This window comes from Branchiostoma floridae, chromosome 2 (genome assembly GCF_000003815.2).
Source record: "Branchiostoma floridae strain S238N-H82 chromosome 2, Bfl_VNyyK, whole genome shotgun sequence".
NCBI lineage: Eukaryota > Metazoa > Chordata > Leptocardii > Amphioxiformes > Branchiostomatidae > Branchiostoma > Branchiostoma floridae.
The window spans coordinates 14,799,221-14,819,428 of NC_049980.1; the positions used below are offsets into that span (position 1 = coordinate 14,799,221).

Genomic DNA, 20,208 nt, shown 5'->3' on the forward strand with positions numbered 1-20,208 from the left:
TAAAATTATCCCGTCCTTGGATATTCAATTTGATTTTAACTTAGTCATTACAAGTCTGACATTAACTTAGCCATTGTTGGATTTTGGAAGTCCGCTTGCTCAATAAAACAATTCCTTCCTTCCTTTTTTAATGGCTTTCTTCCTTGATTCAACATTGCGCAAGATCACAAGCCGCGAGTCACTCTGGGAACGAGTGTTTATCTGACACAAATGTGACCTTTGCCCTTCCCGCCGAGCAGCTGATCTCTCATCATCCTGACTTGTTCTGCAAGTTGTCTCAAGGTTTGGCACCTCTTCGAAGGTTTTTGTAGGAACGGTTATCTCCAGGCAGAGTACAGTGGAACAGATCGAGAGAGCCACCATGCTGAAGGCAATCATTTTGATAGGCGGGCCACTGAAAGGTTTGTGGCGTTCCTGTTGTTTGTGCTACCCCCCTCCCCAAGTATGTGGAAGTTGCGTACTCGTGTGTTATATTACGTGGCAGTGCCTGGTTCAAGTTGCAACATAACCATCACCGTAAAGGTACTGGAACTAGAAATTTTCCAAGTATTGATATTTTTTCAAAGTTGAGTATACCAAAAGCCATTTCTGGGGTCAAATTATGACCGTGGCCCTGAACTTTGATCTCCTCAACTTGTTTACTTCACAAATTTCATCTTGGCCCAGCTGAGTCAGCAAGATTTTGTCCACGTAGTACCGCAACATGTTGTTATCATTTCACGTAGAATGCTTAGTTCATTGGCAAATTATTGACTTTTGGTGTCAATATTTCACAGAAGTGCCCCAGAATGTTACACTTTGCTTTTGCCAAAGGCATAGGAAATCATCTAGCATCTTTGTGGCAAAGCTCAGACAACAAAAATAGCGATGTTTTGTTACAAATTTACAAATGTAATATATAGAAGCCATGTGGCAATATCCAGCTCAGCAAGATAGCCTGTTTGTGTCATTTTTATGCCTGCTCAATCATGATCATTGGAAGATGGACCAACAACGTTAAACCAAGGGTGTTAAAACGCCACACTAGCCTTCAGTAAAGCTACCCCACGCTATTGCGTCCTTCATTGAACAGCAAGTCATGAAGTTGTCTGAATGATTATCATGGCTGTGTCTGCATCTTGCTGGTAAACCTGTTCTAAATGTACTTCACACATAGACTGAGTCCTGTGTCATTGTTACCTCCGTCAGTGAGATCTCATGGCGCAAGCGGCAATGCGTTAGGCCCAGGCCCAAAAGGTCTTGAGTTCGAACCCCGCTGTGTCACTGATCTTGTGCCCATGGGAAAACTTCGAACAGCACTTAAATGAGTATATAGGCTACAAAGTCGTCAGCAAGTTGAAGTTGGTAGCCTGAAACAAAAGAAGAAGAAGAAGAAAACAGTGGTACTGTTTTTGGCCTTGGTCAAGTTGGTGTTTGTTTGTCTTGGTGTGTGTTTGTAGTTATTTGAGTATTGTAGAGTGACAGGATGTGGGGTTGAAGATGGTGTAAATGGAGACTGGCAGGATGCATTTACTCCAAGCAGATCTTGCTGTGGCATAAGATAGTGTCATAAGCATGGGAAGGAGTTTAGCCGGCAAAGGAGTTTCATTGGGGCAGTTTCATTGGCCAATGGCTAAACTTCTTCCCAAGCTTATGATACTATCTTATGCCACAGCAAGATCTGCTTATATCCACCCCTACTTCGCTCCCATCAAAGGTTGTATATGCAGGAAAATATTTTGACATCTGGTTAGCCTATAATTTACAATGATGAATAGAAGAGAAATTCACAAAACCTCTAAATATTTCACAGAAGTACATTTTTGTACGAGATCTTTGGTTTCTTGTTCCCGCTACTACATCGGCTACGATAATCATAAACAAATTCGCTCAGCGAGTCAATAACTATAAGATGTTGTTGCAGAGAGAACTTGATTGTGCTAAAAATTGTACACAAAATCAACATTGACTTGATTGAGATTCATATTTTGAATCATTTGTTTCAACAAGCAAAGAAATGAAATTAAAGGAAATATCTAAATACCCAGAACTGGGCAATGTGTAAACTAGCCATACTTTCCATATGAAAATTAGGATGAAACCACAATTGTTAACACTAGGGGTGGGTACCGGTACAGAAAATTCAGGTCCAGGTCTGGTTCAGGTCCAAAGGATCAGGTCCAGGACCTGAACCTGGACCTGATTCAGTATGACTCATACCAATGGTCCATTTCATTTGAAAGAAAATTTTTAGTATTAGACTTACACTGGCGTTTTAAAATCCTACAACGCTAACTGCACCTGTACGATTGACTGTAAAACTTGGTAGAAATTACTAAAAACTCTACTTCACTCTTGTTATTTTCTTCCACCTGCAAGCGCCAAAACATGTGAATGCCTGATAAAATAATCTGTAAATTTTCTAATCGGTCCAACATCCGGTCCACCTAATTTTTTCAGGTCCGTTTTTTCTGGACCGGTCTGATAAGAAAAAACGGTTTTGTACCAGTACGCTGTACAGATGCCCAGCCCTAGTTAACACAATTTGCATGCTTCCTATTGGGCTAAGATAGAATTTGAGATTGAGGAGATTTTTGAGTCAGATAACTTTTTGCCAGGTCTCAGGAAGAAGCTTCTATTTGGCACATGTACAAGTTACTACAACAGAAACAGGTGTTGCATGCTAAACGTTACCAACTTCCACAGTAGAAAGGCCACACTGACCAGGTGACCCAGGTGTCAGGACCGGGATGTAAATGAAAGGATTGACATTTAGAGAGGCTCGGAGAGTAATCTCCACCTTCCCTTTTCCCTGTCGTAATTGTTATGGGATTAGTATCTGACTAAAGCATCTGTGGTTCTGTTGTAATACTAATAGGGTCACAGCAGAAGTCTGTAGGCGCGTGTTGCAGGGTTTCATTACCTGCGACAGGAAGGTTATGTTTTCAGTGCTGTCTGTGTGTGTGTATGTGTGCATGTGTATGTTTCCTGAGTACTACTACTGCTAGTATGTGTTTGCTTGTGTAAACTGTTGATGGATCAGTGTGATATTTGGTAGGTGGGTTGGGGTTGAGAAAACAAAGGTCAAGTTTCACCATGGGCCTTCTCATTTTCAAATGCTGTAGATAAGATAAAGAATGATTCATGTTCTGAGTGAGAACAAGTGGACATGTACAGTCCACTCATTTTAGCTTAAGATACCAGGTATCTTGGTTTCAGGAAGCAACATTGCCTGTGGGCCCTATAAATGGCGCCAAGGTAATACCCACCTATTCAGATGGTGTGCATGATCATCATGGTCTAGAAAGGCTAGGGGGACACTTTTTCCATTACAAATCAAATGGATGTCTTTTCTTGCAATGAAGAGTTACATCTTTTCTATAATTCCATAATTCTAATTCATGGAACAAAATTCAGCAGAAAAATGTATTTTGGAAAATCAGTATGATGCCTTTTGATGGCACTGGGTTTATCTTTAAATTTTGATTATAATGGATGAGAGTTTTGTTCTTTTCTGACCTGACTTTGACATTACTTGGTTTCTCCCCAACACAAACTCTTCTGTCTTAAGTTAGTATTACTTAAGAATGGATCAATATGTACATGTATGCCCTAGATCCTGACATTCATGGTGCATTAATGCACTCCAACTTGGCTGCCACTTATGATCTATGGATGGGTTGTTTGCAGGCACCTCAGAAAATGCAGGTGCAATATCTGTTAAATCTGCTGACTATGCAAACTGCCCACAGTCTTAAGACCATTGACCCTGTCTACGTGATGCTGTGGCTACTGGTTATAATGTACTGTACTCAGATTGATGGTATTTAGGTTGGCTAAATCGGCATTTTGATTTTCCATTGTTTTCTCATTAATGAATTGAGAAAGAATGGAGCCATAGCGAACGTTGATTTAAAATGGGCATGAAAGACTTCTAAATCTGATTTTTTGGGCCATGCCCATCTATCAATATCCATTACGGCTTCATTCTTTCTTGATTCATTAATGAAAAAAACAACTTAGGTCAAAATGCCAATTAAGCCAACCTAAATACCTTACGTTAACATGATTGTATTTGTTGTTGTAGGCTGCCCTAAAATAGTAAAGGTACAGAAGTAAAAGGTTAGACTAGTAGTAGTAGTACTGCACATAGCACTTTGTTGAGCTTGCAGAGCCGAACTGTAAGAAAATGATCCTCAAAATGCCTAATATTTGTAGAGAAAACATGAAGAATATATCATCATCACTTAACCAGAGCACTGCTAACAATTATTCAACAGAGCCCAATAATCAGACTACATGATTGTGCATGTACATTGTAGGAGACATTCAAGAAAATGTAGCAGAACTCAAGTACACACAGTCACACCCTTACAAGTGACAACCTTTACAGAAGACCACATGGCCAGTGTCGTGACCACTTTTGGTGGTCCCTTTTAGTTGCCAATGGATGATTTTCTCCTTTGACAAAGCATTAACTCATTGAAGAATCCCGTCCACCTATATAGACCATACTTTATGGGTCTGGAGTGATCTTGTGTAGTTTTGACTGTACGTGCAATTGTAATCTATTTTAAATCTATTTGTTTGACATTTTGACAGGGACTCGTTTCCGACCCCTGTCTCTGGACCTGCCCAAGCCACTGTTTCCAGTTGCTGGATTCCCCATCATCCAGCATCACATTGAGGCATGTCAGAAGGCAAGTGCATATTGTTTGTCATTAGATCATCTTGTTAATGCAAACACCTAGACCAAACGTGATTACAGCAGGGGTGAACAGAGGAACAGCAACAGTGGGGGGCAAAGTGGATTTGTTGGGGCAAAGATGACATTTGCAGAAGCAAAAAGTAGTTTCTTTTGTGTAGGGTAAGGATTATAGGGGGCAAAGCAGAAGGAGTTAGTGGGCGTGATGCATGCTACTCTAAACACTTTCAAACATACCCGGAACCTTAGCTAATCCATAACACTAATTCATAGTTTGACTAACCTTTCCAGGTGGAGGGGTTGAAGGAGATCCTACTGATTGGTTTCTACCAACCGAGCGATGCTTTCAAAACCTTCTTGTCTCGTGCTCAGCAGGAGTTCCATATCTCTATCAGGTATGTTTGCATTACATCATCTTCAAGGGCTTGCACATATGGCTTTTGCGTAGAAATGTCTGAACAGTCATTATAACATTTGAATGGATGCCATTCATAGAATAGTGTGCAGTAGTCCATTATTTTGGATAGTGATGCTGCCTCTGGGTCTATAGAGTTGGAATCTTGGCTGTTGCCACTCATCTGACTTGCAGTGGAAAGGGTTGCTGTCCACTGTATGTTACAAAATGTATGCTCATCATAAAGAGGAATTTGCCCAGTGCAATGAACAAACCAGTACTGAGCATAGTGTCTATTACATTGTATCTCTGTCACAAACAGTGGAAGAGTACATGTAGCTCTTCAGTGAGCTAAACTGGATCAAGTCACTTACATTTTCAACTGCAATGTAAACAAATGAACTCACAAATCTGAAATTCAATACAATTCACTGCTAACAATTTTTCAATAATGTTGTAACAAAATTTGTTGTCCTAAGATTGTATTGGGGAGAATTTGGGACTGGAATTGGCAACCTTTTGGTCCAGAGGCAGGGTCACTAACCACTGCACTACACATGCTACCACTTGATTATGCACAAGTCTTTTTTTGTTTTCTCCCATATTCATATGACTGCCATGTAATCCTGATACCCAGGTACCTCCAGGAGTACACATCACTAGGCACTGCCGGTGGGCTGTACCACTTCCGCGATGTTATCCAGAGTGGAAACCCGGAGTGCTTCTTTGTGATGAATGCTGACGTGTGCAGCGACTTTCCTCTGACAGAAATGGTGGACTTCCACAGGCAGAGGTCCCATGCCTGCTGTACCATGATGGGAACAGAGGTATACCTTGTAAACCTTCTTTACTTGTGAATGCCTGGATGTAGTGTTCATGACATTTTGTATGTTAGAAGATGGGCCATGGTTCACTGCTATCGACAATAATTGCAGATATTTTTATAGAATCTCCTGTGTTTTTTTCTTGGTGACATGTACAAATATAGCACAATGGATGTGTGGAGTATATTTTAAGTGGCACACAATACTATGTATTGGAATTGTATATTGATTACATTTTGTATATGCATATCTAAGCATAATGATATTGGAATATTACATTGTACAAGCAGTGTTTAAAAAATGATGATGATTCTTGTTACAGTAATTGATATTATTTCATTTTGTAGGCTAGCAGAGAACAAGCCTTGAATTATGGCTGTCTTGTGGAGAATACAGACACACATGAGGTAATGGTCCATTCATATATTACATGTATGTACCTGTACTTCCCAGATCTTATTCTTCCTAGAGCTAAAGCAAAACCAGTTAATACTATTTAGAACCATTTCAAAAATGCTACTGTAGTGTGGAATATTTGTCTTGTAGTTATGCAATACTAAATATCAAATCAAGAAACTGGCTAAATTCTCTAAATGATCACTGACAAGAGATAGTGAAAGCTATCCGAAATGTCAGCATTATCGTAATTTAGAATTACATGAATGTTCTACCTGGATGGTCCAACCTTCATTGATATATTTGTCCTTTTAAGTTTCAGTTCCATGGCTTGTCATGCAGTTCTTGTATTTCCCTACTTCAGGTGCTTCATTATGTGGAAAAGCCAGGCACTTTCGTCAGCTCTATCATCAACTGTGGTGTCTACCTGTTCTCACCTGAGGTATTTAAGCACATTGCTACCGTCTTTGCCAGGCACCAGGAGGATCTTCCCAGGTGGGTGCTGTTTTTGCTTTAGCTGCTAGGGGGAGCCATTGAGCAGTGTGGAACATTGGTCAATGTCATATGGTTTCTGCTACCTACCTGTACAAACTCATCTGCAGGAAAAGTAGTAAGAAATATTTCTCTACTAGACTCCACTGTCCTGCAAGAATTCACAGAATACAGTCAAACCTGTACAAGTGACTGCCTTGTAGGATCCTTAAATTCTAATGGTAAAAATTACCTAAAGAATCACCAAAAAGTGGTAATATTGGCCAGGAGGTCCCTTATTGATCTATCTACTGGCTTACAGGCTAGTTGGTCTTCTTGGGCAGTTTTGACTGTGCATAGAGTATTGTGTACAGTACATTTTTTGTATACAGTGTGCTTTGGATTGATCTTGTCATCTAGTGCTTTGTAGTGTTATTGGTGTTTAAATGATTGACTAATCAACAGTCCCAATGGTGTAAATGAAGGTACAATGATTGTCAGGGCTGTCTCCAGCTTTACATTTTTTCCCCGTCTTACTCATTGGTAAAGAGCCCACCTTGTTCATTTTGATTGCTAAATCTGTCATCTAAAGCTTACGAAAAAACACTTTGATTAACTTCATGCCTGAAAGCTCTGTTTTTTTCTGACGGTTGGGGTGGAATTTTTGTCCATCCTGAAAAGCAAATTTCTGTGCCGGAGACAGCCCTGTTGATGATATATTGAGCTGTGGTGATTCCGGTGGATAATTCTCCAATCAGTGGTGGTGGTGTTTGCTTGACTCTTGCCCAGTGATGACAGCTTTGCCCTTGGCAGTAAGGACAGCATCCGCCTGGAGCAGGACATCTTCCCCATGCTGACGGGGGACAGCAAGCTCTACGTGTACAAGACACAGAACTTCTGGAGCCAGATCAAGTCTGCAGGGTAGGGAGATGTTTTGTGGCAAGAGACTCAGACTGTGCCCTGAAAAGCATTTTCAGAAATTTTGTGAGCGATGTGACATGGTGAAATGAAGAAAAAAGTTACAGGATACTGAATGTGTCATTGTCACAGTATGTGCCCATTCAATGCATCAAAGTAAAAATATTGTTAATAGAAACTTACCAAAAAACATCACTAAAAACACATGATTTTTATATTTTCTCAAAGTGATATATGTGTTTTTCATAAGATTTTGTACAAAGAATTTGTGCAAATGCTTAGGCACCCCTGATTATTGAAGTGAATATACACATGCATGCATGCACTACTTGTTAGGTTTCTTGGTACTCTTGCATGTACATGTACTTATGTAGTAGATGTAGACTGAGGCAGGAAGATGGTTATCTCTAATCCACAGGGTTAGCAGAGGATCTTGACAAGCATTTTGCTCAATGCTTCATCCAGGAACAAAGAGATGGAACTTTGATCTAGCATTTCTCTTGAAGGCTGAGCTAGTTGATATATATGATTGCTAGAGCTAAAGTATTGGGAATGTTTCCCTGGCTGTCTTACAAATATAGATGCAACACTGTGTATTTACATTGTGTTTGATGACAGTGACATGTGAAAAATGTGCTCTGTCCAATGTCATTACTCCAGCTCTGCCATCTATGCCAACCGGCTGTACCTGGCTCTGTACCACAAGACTCATCCTGACAGACTGGCAGCTCATGGAGAGGGCATGCCATCCATCAAAGGTACCTTCTATCTATCTCAGTCCCATCTCTGTCCTATCTCTGTCCCATTTCTGTCCTATCTCTGTCCTATCTCTGTCCCATTTCTGTTCCACTTCTGTCAGATCTCGGTCCCATCTCGGTCCCGGGAAGGAAATTTTCTCTTTGGGATGGAAAGCATGGAAATTTTCTTGTAAAGCATGTTTTTTCCATGGACAAATATGTGAATTGTTACTGTTTTTCTAGAAATTCTATTTATACCAAAATTGTCTGTCCTCATTGTCTGTCCTCATTGCAGGTGATGTGTACATCCACCCCTCAGCTAATGTGGACTCCACAGCTGTGGTAAGTAAAGAGGTTGCTCTTGCTCTAGCTATTGCTGCAGTATAAAAGTTACAAAGGACAATCATGCATGTAAGACTATTGTTCAATTGTGTATATAGTTTTGTCTTGGCTCTAACTTGTATTAATTTGCTGTAGCTGGGACCTAATGTCACTGTGGGTGCGAATGTAACCATTGGCCCTGGTACAAGGATACGGGAGTCCATTATTCTGGATGGAGCGTCAATCCAGGTGAGTACACAACATGTAACACACCTATCACAGTTATTGTAGATTGGAGATACCAGTGTTGGTAATTCACGGTTTCCTGTAATAGGCTGAAAATATATACAACAATGTTGCAGACTACTAAAAGTGACATTGTACTATCTCCCTTCTATTGTACCATAATAAATGATAATGAAGCTTTAACTCTATTAAGCATTGTAGTTACATGTATATTGGATGGTTTCTTGTCATTATTTGATTACAAGAGACAGGCTGTAGCTCTTCCTTGTCAATAGCTTGCATGTACATGCAGTCAAAACTGCCCAAGAAGACTGGTATCACTCGCAGCCAATAACATCTGGCCTACTTAAACAGGTAGTCACTATAGTTATTGTTCTCCATGCTTGTGTCAATGGGAAATAAGGGACCACCAAAAATTGGTCAGGTGGTCCTAATGTAGAGGTAACAGGTTTGACTGTATACATGTATGCTCTTCCTGTCACGTGTAGGACCACAGCTGCATCCTGCACAGCATTGTGGGATGGAACAGCACAGTGGGAGCCTGGACCCGGGTGGAAGGGACACCCTCTGACCCCAACCCCAACATCCCCTTTGCAAAGCTGGACTCGGGAGAACTGTTCAGTGAAGATGGCCGGCTGAACCCGTCCATCACAATTCTGGGTAGGTTGAGGATCCATAGCAGTCAAGTTGTCTGGAAAGGGTTTGTTGGGAAGGATGCTTGGTAATACCACCCGGTTGTACTGTACCTGCATGAAAACACAGGTATTGTTTTGTGCAAGGTTGTTCCCACTGGTCAGGGTCAAAGATTGGCCTGGATGGTGGAAAATGGGATAATTGGAGATTTGCAGGATAGAAACGCTGTTTTGGCCCAGGTCCAAAGTTGTTGCCGTGTCCCTCAGAAAGGCAGAAGAAATGCACAAACAGAATTAATGAGAAAGTCACAATAATGAATGGGAAATTCATAAAATTTACTTTTGAATACTTGAGGTATGAGATTTTCCAATTTCTTGTTAATACATATGTATTGCAGGTTGTATTTTGTCACTTTGATTTATCTGATTAGAAGTTTAATCAGTAAAGAACTCAGTTCATGTATAATATCTAGCCAGCGAAAGGGTATGTCACCCCGTAAGGGCCAGTATAACCCCGTCGTGTGTAAACATGTGCGATCATGTCGACCGATGATGATCGACCGATGTATAGTATCTTATATTGATATCCATTGGGATCATTAAGAGACATTTGTTCTTGCCCCCAGGACGTAATGTGACCATCCCAGCAGAAGTGATTGTGTTGAACTCCATCGTCCTGCCTCACAAAGACCTTCCTCACAGCTACAAGAACCAGATCATCCTGTAGGGCTCCTGCTACAGCCTGGACTTGACCTTACTACAGCCATGTTTTTTTTAAAGTAACACTTGCCAGTATGCAAAGATTGGTGTTCTGGCACATAAGTGATGTGATGATAACAAAAATCTGTTTTGACATTATAAGGTATCATCATACTATCAAACTTTGACTGCCATAGCAGTAATGCTATCTACATGTGTGCATGGGTAGACTACATGTTTAACAGTCTGCATGTAGTAGTGAATTCTCACACTTGGGGAGAGATATTCAGATTTTACCCAAAAAAAATTAAAGAAGAAGAAAATTATTTTTTATCAATTTTGTATGGTAAAAAGTATGTTAGAAGTGCCTGAAATAACTAATGGTTTACTGGTGTTGTAATGTCTTCTTGAAGTATATCAAAATGTTGATTGGAGACAGTTATTGTAAGGTTGCAATATGCAGAGTGCTAAATAAAGTGCTTTAATTCCTGTCAACAGCAGTATTTAAATGTACATAATTTCTAACCTAAGCATTGCAGTATGAAATTTCATGATATGCAAAAAAATTTGTAACATGTTAAGCTCTGCAGTCATTTGATAATGGCTCTATATTATATTCAGTACATGCAAAGATTGTACACTATGGCTTTCTTATGTATAATAAAAAAACTGATATTGTATCTGCAATACATGTAATTACAGAAAGATTAGGGATGTTGACTTTTACCAAGATGCTTTAGATTACTAGTACATTGCGCATACAGGTATCTTTTTGCAAGTAGTGAAGAAAACAGCTATGATCATGCATGAAAATGTTATGTAAAATTATAGAAAGTGGTGGTGACAATATGAATATGATTGTAATAAAAATACTTTCACCTTTTTCACCATTGCATCCTTGTATGTTACATCAAGGTCATGAGAGGTTCCCTGAACCAGACTAGGGACACAAAAGTAAACTCCAGACCCTTGGAACTTGGTCAAACTTACACTAGAATTGTAGGCACAGCTCAGTTTCTCTGATTTAACACAACACAGAATAATGCAGTGTTGCATCGGTTAGTGATGAATTTTCAGGGAGTAGCAGTGTATTACAAGTGTGCCTTTAGTCTGGTAACTGATGCTGCATCTAGACTTCACCACCAGTATTAATATGGATGTGGATGAAGGATTTAGCAATCAGGAGAGGATGTCTGCTGGCCCATGTTTCTAGAGGGCTGAAACATGTAGTGTCACACAGCAATCAGTATGTCAATCGCCATGATCATGGAAAAGAATAATGAGGAACTGACTACACTAAAGCCTGTCTCACATAGCCAACCATGTCCTCCCAATACTCTCCTCTTCAGCTCCTGTCACACATATGATATAGCTGACCATGGCCTCTCAATCTTCTCCAGACCATGGTTGGAGGTTAAGCCCCCGTCACACATAACCAACCATGCACTCCAACCCTCTCCAGACCATGGCTGCGGGTTAAGCCCCCGTCACACATAACCAACCATGGCCTCTCAACCTTCTCCAGACCATGGTTGTACTCTCCAAGCAGAGGTTAGGCTCCGGCTGTTTTTATAGTCGTTTTTATTGGGCTTTCTATTTTTTATATTTCATCTTGCTGGCTGACGTACTTCAAGAAAAATGACAAAATAGAAAGCCTGATAAAACGACTAAAAAAAACGTTAAAAAACAGCCGGAGCCTAACCTCTGCTTGGAGAGTACATGGTTGGGGGTTAATCTCCTGTCACACGCATATAGCCGACCATGGACTATCAACCTTCTCCAGACCATGGTTGGGGGAGAGTTGTGAGCAAGGTCATCTATAGTTGTCTTCTGATCTTTAAAGGTTGCCTGTACCAGCAAATTAACATTTGCAACTAACATGTGTTAAAAAGGACAGAGACTGACATGTCTAGTTTTCATCTTTATAGCACAAATTCTGTACATGATTAGATAACCTTTCATCAGTAGGTGAAATAGAATACATGATTTTTGTCCCAATGGCTAAGAACCCCACTCACATTTGACAAGTTTAATCTCTAATCAGTAAAAATCAAAAGTTACTTAATACTATATAGTAAATGCTAATTTACAATCATAGCAGTAACATTGCTTTACCTTTATCTGTCTTACCAATGTCTTACCAATGTACAGTATAGAGCACAACAGTTTGTGTACCAGTCTTGTCCTTGATCAGTGCAAGTTCACTAGTCACTTTGACGTAAAGTAATGGAGTTGTTAGACATCGGTTAGCACAGTCTTCTCTGACTCACATACATGTAGAGTGGTAATGCATTAAGTGGTTACATAAGATATAGTACATTATGAAAAATATTTGGTTAGTACATTCCTTATCTATTGTCCACCATACACAAGCTCATAAAATGTACTAAATATTGTCCAACAGTATGGGGGTAATTTGGATGTTACTGACAGAAGATAATACCTGAAGGTAAAAATGCACTATTCTGTAACTGTAGTTTAACAATACTTCACAGCTACATGCATATGTACGTTTGACTCTTATTGAATTGCACACAAAAATATTCTGACTGAAAAGGCCTTGTCAACTGAAAACATTTGTAGCATAGAATCATTGTTGGTAGAGCAATGTCCAGGCCATAACTTAACAAAGAGTACTCAATGTTTGTACCACAAGAAAGTATTGTCAGTGGGAGAAAACTGGTGTTTTAAGTCTATACTTTAGTCACAATAACAGTGACATTGTAGAACTTGTAGAGAATACGTAACTCAAGAGGGTATCTCACTGGACAGATTGCACAAAGTTTCATCAGGCCTTCACAAACTGGGGCAGACCAGTGCCAATTTGTTGCCTGGAATTGTGTACATGTAGTTTTAGAAATGACCATTTTTGCACCAAAGTATCATGATTCAACATCCTATCACTGCATACTCTTTTTTCAATGCATTTGCAATCATTGCACATTCATAATTCAATTGCAACACTCAGTGACTGCCGATAACCTGCTGTCTACTCTCCAAGCAGAGGTTAGGCGCCGGTTGCTTTTTGACGTGTTTCTCTAATTTTGCCGCAAGACGTAAAGAAAACGGTACAAAATAGCTCAATAAAAACGCCTACAAACACGTAAAAAAGTAGCTGAAGCCTAACCTCTGCTTGGAGAGTGTTATGTGTCGCATGCCAGTGTGACTTCAAGGGCAAATTGGAACAAGTTTGCAAAGTTTGTGCAATTTCCTAGCATAATTTGGTGCAGTACCAGTCCTGTGAGATACCCACTTTACTCTTGCATAATTTCAGTAACCTACAGACTTGCTATCTATGATTGTACAATGCTGTATGTCAATATTATATTAAGCACACAAAAGTGACATTTTTTCCTTGCAGTATCACAAGAAAATATTTGATGTCCATTGAGCACATGTGTAGTTAAATGAATCATTATTCTATCCTGATGGGCTTTCTCGTGGCTCATCCCACAGAATCATGTACATCTACTAGGAAATTTCTTCAGTACAAAACATGTAACTTCACAGAAAAACATTTTACTTTGCAAAAAAAGTTTTATGACCTATGTTTATATCATATTTTGACATACTGCAAAATAAAATATGTTACAAAAGTTTTGAAATAAAAAAAGTACATTGTACAAACATCAAAGTAAAAATCCTTAATCTAGCTTGCAGCCACTGTCTACATTGACACTATTGTATTGACAGTAAAAAATTGTTAGATTATGCATCCTTCAAGTGTCTTAATTCCTTCTATCTAGCATATTTACAATTTTATGTCTATTTTATACACAGACTTGAAACAAAATATCTAACAGGTACAAATGCTACCTTTACAAAAATATGCTACTTTATATCCACACCAATTCTCAATTGTTTGTTCTTTTGCATTTTAAAGTGGGAATAAACCAAGAAGTCAAAATGAAAATTGAGACATGAGAGGAAAACTTGCATCTGGCAATATTCCCTCCCTGGAACTGTGAGCACCAAGGTAAGACTTTCTCCTCATTATGCCATTTCCATCTTGATTTTTTAATTTTCTTCAAATAGGAGAACCAACAATTTGAAATTGAACAGGTGTGGTCTAGACATCAGCATGAAAGTTACAGAGAAAATCAAAACAAGGGATATAATAAAATGTATAATTTTTCTTGTATATGTTACTCAGTTACTGTCTTCTAAACTAAGCCATAACTTGGAAGTTGACTTTGCACAATATTCCCTCAGTTTGCATTTCTTCATAGATCTAACATACTTGACCATGAAATGATAAAATATCCTGATCAAATTAAAAGTAGATGATAATAATGGAAACCTTACAGATATTTGTATAAACCTAAGATGATGCAACAACAAAAATAAAACAATGGATAAAAAGGCCCCTTTGAGTTTACTCATTCTTGTATTTCAACACATACTTAGTCTAGTATGTACTATCTGAATGTGAAGAAAACAGCAGGAATGAGCACAAACAGAAATGTTACATGTTGGTATATGAATAGATGGGTTTTTCGTGGATCCAAAAATAAAGTTGAAACAGTGACAAGTCACTGACTGCATATGAAAGTTGGAGAGGTGTTGTGTAACAGTCCTGCTGGGGGCTTGAGCAGTAACTTGAGTACTAAAACACACATTAACGTTTAGATGACTTTCTTAGCAATTGTCTCACAGAGCTATGTACAGTACATGCATACAATAAGTGCACAACATTGCACATGTGTAAGTTTAAGAACAAGATAAATGTCAGGGATGTAAGATGGTAGGGACAAGATTGGGTGCTTAAGAGGGTTAAACTTTTAAGACATGTAGGGGGAAGTAAGATTGGTTTTCCTGCCTCAGCAGTATAAACTGTAACTTACAGCCAGCATTTTGGTGATTGTCACCTTCCTCAGGACAAGTAACACCTAGTTATACATGTAGTGTGAGGCCATCATTGACCTGAGGAAGATGGCAGTCAACAATACACCAGCTGTTGTAACTCCTTGATTGTGAATAAGGAACTTGAAGTAACAAACAAGCTCTGTCCTATTCAGTAACTAATCAAGATCCTGACAGCACCCTGTGTACACGTACATGTATGTTTCAGTATAAAAGTACTGCTACTCCAGCATACTGCATTTCTGTTCAGACTGCTACACACATCTCCCACTGCATGACTTGGTGCCGGGTTGTGGGGACCGTTCATAGTCACCTCTGTTCAGGTGGATTCTCTCATCCATCATGGCGGGGGCATCTGGCCTCTGGGAAGAATGTACCCATGAAGAAAAATATGGTTACAACACCTTTATCTGAAGCCTAAAATACAAACAGAGTATAATTGTACATACATGTATTTTTGGGACTTCGTTTCTGCTTTTTGCAGTTGCTGACTCACTATCATATCAGTCTATTCATGTAAAATAAAGCAAGCAACTGGATAAAATCCAGAGTTATAGAGGCTCCTGATAGCATACACTATCTTTCATTTAGTAACTGAGAAATGAACATCATATATGTAGGTTTCATAATGTTGTAACATGCTGAAAAGCACATCTATTGGGAACATTACACACCTATAGGACCAGTTAACATCAATCCTGCTCTTGCTTATATTTTTGATAGTAGTTCTATCTAATATTTGTGATGGCAGTTGTATCCATCAGTAATTTACCTTACGGAGGATGCTTTCCACCAGGTCCCTGAAGGCATGCTCGATGCCTGTGTTGGTCTTAGCACTCACCTCCACAAAGTTGATGTTGTACTCAACAGCAAACTGTCGGGAGAAAAAACAATGTTCTAACTTTTGACAAAATTGTTTCACTCAAGTAGTAATTGCAAAGCATAGAATGTTAAGGTGTCAAGGTGGTCTTGTAGTTTGGGTTGCTGACTTCTGAAGGTGCCTTGTTTAAATTCCAACCTCTTTTGTCACTCAACTCAGGTGAAAACGTGTACCTATCTTTGGTTAAGAATGTCCTTTTGGACATAAAGCTGGTGGTCCTTTGTTTGAGGAGAGCTACACCTGAGTTAAAGAACCCACCACACTTATCAAAAAGATTAGGGATTGTGGTTAAAACTCTATAGTCAGGTCTCCAGGTTTACATCTTGTAAAGGTGATTGTCACCTGTTACATCAGTCCTTCCATAGATGTAAATCTCAATGAATAAATTAAATAAACAATTACATACCTTTTCTGCTCTTTCCCTGGGAACTTCTCGCAGCACCTCTTGATCGCACTTGTTTCCCAGTAGGTACCTTTCCACATCATGGGAGGCATACTGAAGCAAAAATGCATTGTTGCTGGTAAAAATCAAGAGCTCAAACATCTCAAAGTCCATTTCCCAACTTCCTATGGTACAATCTATCAAAAAGCACCACCGAAACAGCCCAATGAATTTTCACAGAGCCGCGTAGGTTTGGGGTTATGTTCAGAATAGGCCATTGGACACCTGTATGTAGCATGTCACATGCAATTAGGCCCTGCATTTTGTTTGATAAATTTTTGTTGTCCTGATGAAAGACTTTTGATTGAACTACAATCATGGCAATGAGTCATCATTCGAATCATAACTGGCACTGTGAGTCTTCCCAAGTCCTTTCTGTTCTATGATCATAAAGCACTATCAAAGCCATAGATGCATCTAATAGTGACATTGACTGAAAATCATATTGAATTTGCTAAGTACAGTACATGTAATACAAGACAGAGAATCTGACCATACTTTGGATGTGCATATGCTAATTGCATGACACTGACATGATTACTTGCTCACCACATCTACTTGGTTGAGCCACTTGGGAATGCTGACAAAGGTGTGTTCCCTGGTGATGTCATACACCAGTAGGACCCCGTCTGCCCGGTGGTAGTACTGTGTGGTGATGGTGTTGAACTTCTCATGACCCGCTGTGTCCCTGCAACAGGCATGGCCACAGTCTTATCACACCACTTAGGGGTCACATGAAAGTTACTTTGTACAGTTACACTTTCTGATACATTTGTGCACTACGCAGGATTCAAAGGTTGCAATTCAATACAATAATCATTAACAGCAATACAGTCAAACCTGTACAAGTGACTGCCTCTATAGTATATAATATAACGACCACCTTAGATAATTTAAACCAATGATACTGGTTCACCTTTATCTGCAGTATAAACTAAATCCATTGTTTAAAAAAAAACCCACAGTATTTGCTAGTAGATCTAGGGATATGTATCAACTCAACATTGGTTTCAAACTGCGCATGCAACATTGTGAAGACATTGCAATTTGAAACCACTGTACGCCGACTTAATATGTCTAAATAACCTGTTTATAAAAAAAATCAACAATGGATATAGGACATTCCATGGATAAACGTTAACTACTATAGGTTGCAACATGGATAAAGTTGAACTTGTGACTGTACACTATCAGCATTTAAGGTTTCAGCATTTAAGCAATAAAGACTGCCTGCGGCACTTACCATATTTGAAGTCGTATTCTCTTGCCATACATCTCAAATATTCTAATTTTGAAGTCAATGCCTGAAACATACAAGGTGCCATATGATGAACTTTCAGCAAAACAATTGACTACAATATTGAAAGAAAGAATATGATGTAATAAAATTCAGGATCATTACATAGTCAAACACAGGTACTTCATTTACCAAAATTCCCTTTCATTCATTGCTCTGTATGATATTTGAACAAAAAGAAAACCAAATCGAAATAGCGATGGACATGTAACGTTACTGTACATTTGTAACGTTACATTTCACTAAATTTTTAGCCTCCATCATGCCTACCTACTAGCAAGGAGTTACAATGTATGGACATTAGAATTCTGCAAAAGTAGGGAGATTGGCAAACTGCAGTAGAGAGAAAGCCTGCAGAAAGAGTAAAATTTTCCTGTGGCCAAATGAAACCCATGCAGCCAGGCTGCTAAACTCCCCTCAAACCCTGTAAATTAGAATTTTGATAGAGTTGCAAGCTTTTACTTCTAGACTAGAGTAGACACATGCTTTAATGTTCTTCACATGTCTGTCTATCCCCTTTTATGTTACCTGCAATTAGCCCTTGGGCCTGAATTTTAAATAACTATTATTATTTTCCCTATAGCCAGTATATATATAGTTAGTTACTAACGTTAGTGGAGACTGCTGGACAAGTAACATACAGCAAGCTGTAGTACTGTACTTTAGTACCTTAACCAGTGACTGTGACCAGACTGACAATGTACATTGTGTGAACATCACTTCAAGTTTCTCCTTACCTACAGTAGAGATGGGGTCTTCATATTTGTCTTCAGTAAACCTATTGATGATGCAAGTCTTCCCCACGCTGGACTCCCCCACCATCACCACCTGCAGCTGGAAGTCATACGGTGGGGCTGGTCCCCTGGGAACGGCTAGTTGTGGCTTAGACATACTACATGACACAATGAAGGAAACATCATTGAATACACTGTACTGCTGACAACAGGATAATTTCTTCATTAGTTCATTACAATATGATTATTCTTATGCTTACATTACAATGACAATAATCAAGGTACGCTAAACACTAACCAGAAAATTCAAATTTTCTTGCCCTAAATGTCTAATGAACTTCATGAGGATGAATTTCTAGATGCAATATCATCTTATGATCAGGGACTCATCTCATATTGGCAACATCAATCACCATGATGATGATATTACAGAGCTTGATATAACATGTAAACTTATAATGTATACATTACTAGTGACTGTAGTCTTCTTGCTTCTGCATCAATATTGCACTTAATAGTAATACTAAGCGTATTGTAAAGTATCCTTTGTTACCATTGGGTGATCGTGAGGGATTATGCTACATTTAAGAACTTCTAATCCCAATAAGTTTTAGTCCCTTGTGGACAATGAAATCATACTGGTTCTGAACAGCCTTTAGCTGAGACAGTTCATACTGTTGTCTCAGATAATTTTCTACCTGACTGCAACTTTTCCTGAGGCATTATCTCTCACATGTAAATCTGGGCGGGGATTGCATAATGTCTATTCTATTGTAACAGTTATGTCTATGCACATAATTTGATGCCTAATAACAAGAGCCAATACTACAATGTTGCCAACATTGTACCTGGCTGATGGTACATTTACATAGAAAATACCTTTATGATTATACAGATTAACGTTACCGGTGCTCTGAAAGCAGGTTTTAATGAATTGTGGTTTGAGAAAAAATGCAGATAACGAATCGGATATATGATAATTTGATTTGGTCGGTCTGCTTATCGAGTTATGACAGCGTCAAATCAACGAAGGTCTTTAATAGATCTGCCCTGAATAGAAACAACGTCAAACCACTAAGAAACTCTTTTGTTTCATTAGAATAGATATGAGAGAAGCACCGAGCTAGCTTTCGTAATCTTATGACCTGAAACGTACATGAAACCTTGGTCAAACGGTCTCGTCAAACCACCCACATAATCGACAACTGAATGCTTATTATAAACAGACACGAGCTCGAACTAGTGTAGGATCACATGATCGTACTCACCTCCATCAACCCTGAACCCACTTGTGTGTCTTTATTGCCACATTTTACGATGATTTGTGCAGCCCCTGGCCTCTAGTTTCTTCTCCTCAGGCGCGATATCAAAGCCTAGGCCTTGTCTAATGTCACTTCCGGCTTGCAGACTCAGCCTGATGACCCCTTGGTGCGGTATAACCGCCTAACGATCTCAGCACGGTAAGTGGCCTGAACCACATTGGAGTGGGTATAAATAACGTTAACATTACGCCCCTTTTCCGATAGCAAACTCATGATAACCGAATATTCGGCTATTTTCTTGTCTTTTGAGTTATACTACTAACGTTACATGACTTTTGCGTTAAATTCAATGGATGACATTGAAATGACCAATGTTGGTCACAGAGATAAAGCAACTGTACTGCATGT

General features: G+C 39.2%; 2 protein-coding genes across 3 annotated transcripts; one reads left to right on the top strand and one right to left on the bottom strand.

Moving 5' to 3' along the window:
- Window positions 1-214: 214 nt before the first annotated feature.
- LOC118409757 (mannose-1-phosphate guanyltransferase alpha-like) lies at window positions 215-11,209 on the top strand. 2 transcript variants are annotated; one of them, XM_035811039.1, is made up of 12 exons: window positions 215-401; window positions 4,582-4,679; window positions 4,976-5,079; window positions 5,716-5,905; window positions 6,250-6,309; window positions 6,663-6,793; window positions 7,559-7,690; window positions 8,348-8,445; window positions 8,720-8,766; window positions 8,902-8,994; window positions 9,480-9,651; window positions 10,250-11,209. In XM_035811039.1, the coding sequence occupies exons 1-12, from the start codon at window positions 362-364 to the stop codon at window positions 10,348-10,350; spliced, it is 1,266 nt and encodes a 421-aa protein (XP_035666932.1). In that variant the 5' UTR covers window positions 215-361; the 3' UTR covers window positions 10,351-11,209. The 2 variants fall into 2 exon arrangements, with proteins under 2 accessions (XP_035666932.1, XP_035666935.1); XM_035811042.1 differs by having other exon boundaries at window positions 252-401; window positions 7,583-7,690.
- Window positions 11,210-12,230: 1,021 nt separating this feature from the next.
- On the bottom strand, window positions 12,231-19,968 carry LOC118409444 (ras-related protein Rab-10-like). The gene is made up of 7 exons (XM_035810477.1): window positions 19,807-19,968; window positions 18,542-18,696; window positions 17,751-17,811; window positions 17,057-17,195; window positions 16,472-16,561; window positions 15,958-16,059; window positions 12,231-15,547 (listed from the first exon to the last, which is right to left on the bottom strand). Exons 2-7 carry the CDS (start codon window positions 18,693-18,695, stop codon window positions 15,440-15,442), a joined length of 654 nt encoding a protein of 217 aa, XP_035666370.1. The 5' UTR covers window position 18,696; window positions 19,807-19,968; the 3' UTR covers window positions 12,231-15,439.
- Between the last annotated feature and the right edge of the window lie 240 nt (window positions 19,969-20,208).

Bases quoted from the DNA above. Each gene is read 5' to 3' on its own strand.
- LOC118409757 (XM_035811039.1), top strand. From the start codon at position 362: ATGCTGAAGGCAATCATTTTGATAGGCGGGCCACTGAAAG. The intron at 5,080-5,715 runs GTATGTTTGCAT...CCTGATACCCAG, and splicing joins GAGTTCCATATCTCTATCAG to GTACCTCCAGGAGTACACAT. The intron at 8,767-8,901 runs GTAAGTAAAGAG...AATTTGCTGTAG, and splicing joins ATGTGGACTCCACAGCTGTG to CTGGGACCTAATGTCACTGT.
- LOC118409444 (XM_035810477.1), bottom strand. From the start codon at position 18,695: ATGTCTAAGCCACAACTAGCCGTTCCCAGGGGACCAGCCCCACCGTAT. The intron at 16,060-16,471 runs GTATGTAATTGT...TTCTCCCGACAG, and splicing joins CCAGGGAAAGAGCAGAAAAG to TTTGCTGTTGAGTACAACAT. The intron at 15,548-15,957 runs GTAAATTACTGA...CATTCTTCCCAG, and splicing joins TGGAAAGCATCCTCCGTAAG to AGGCCAGATGCCCCCGCCAT.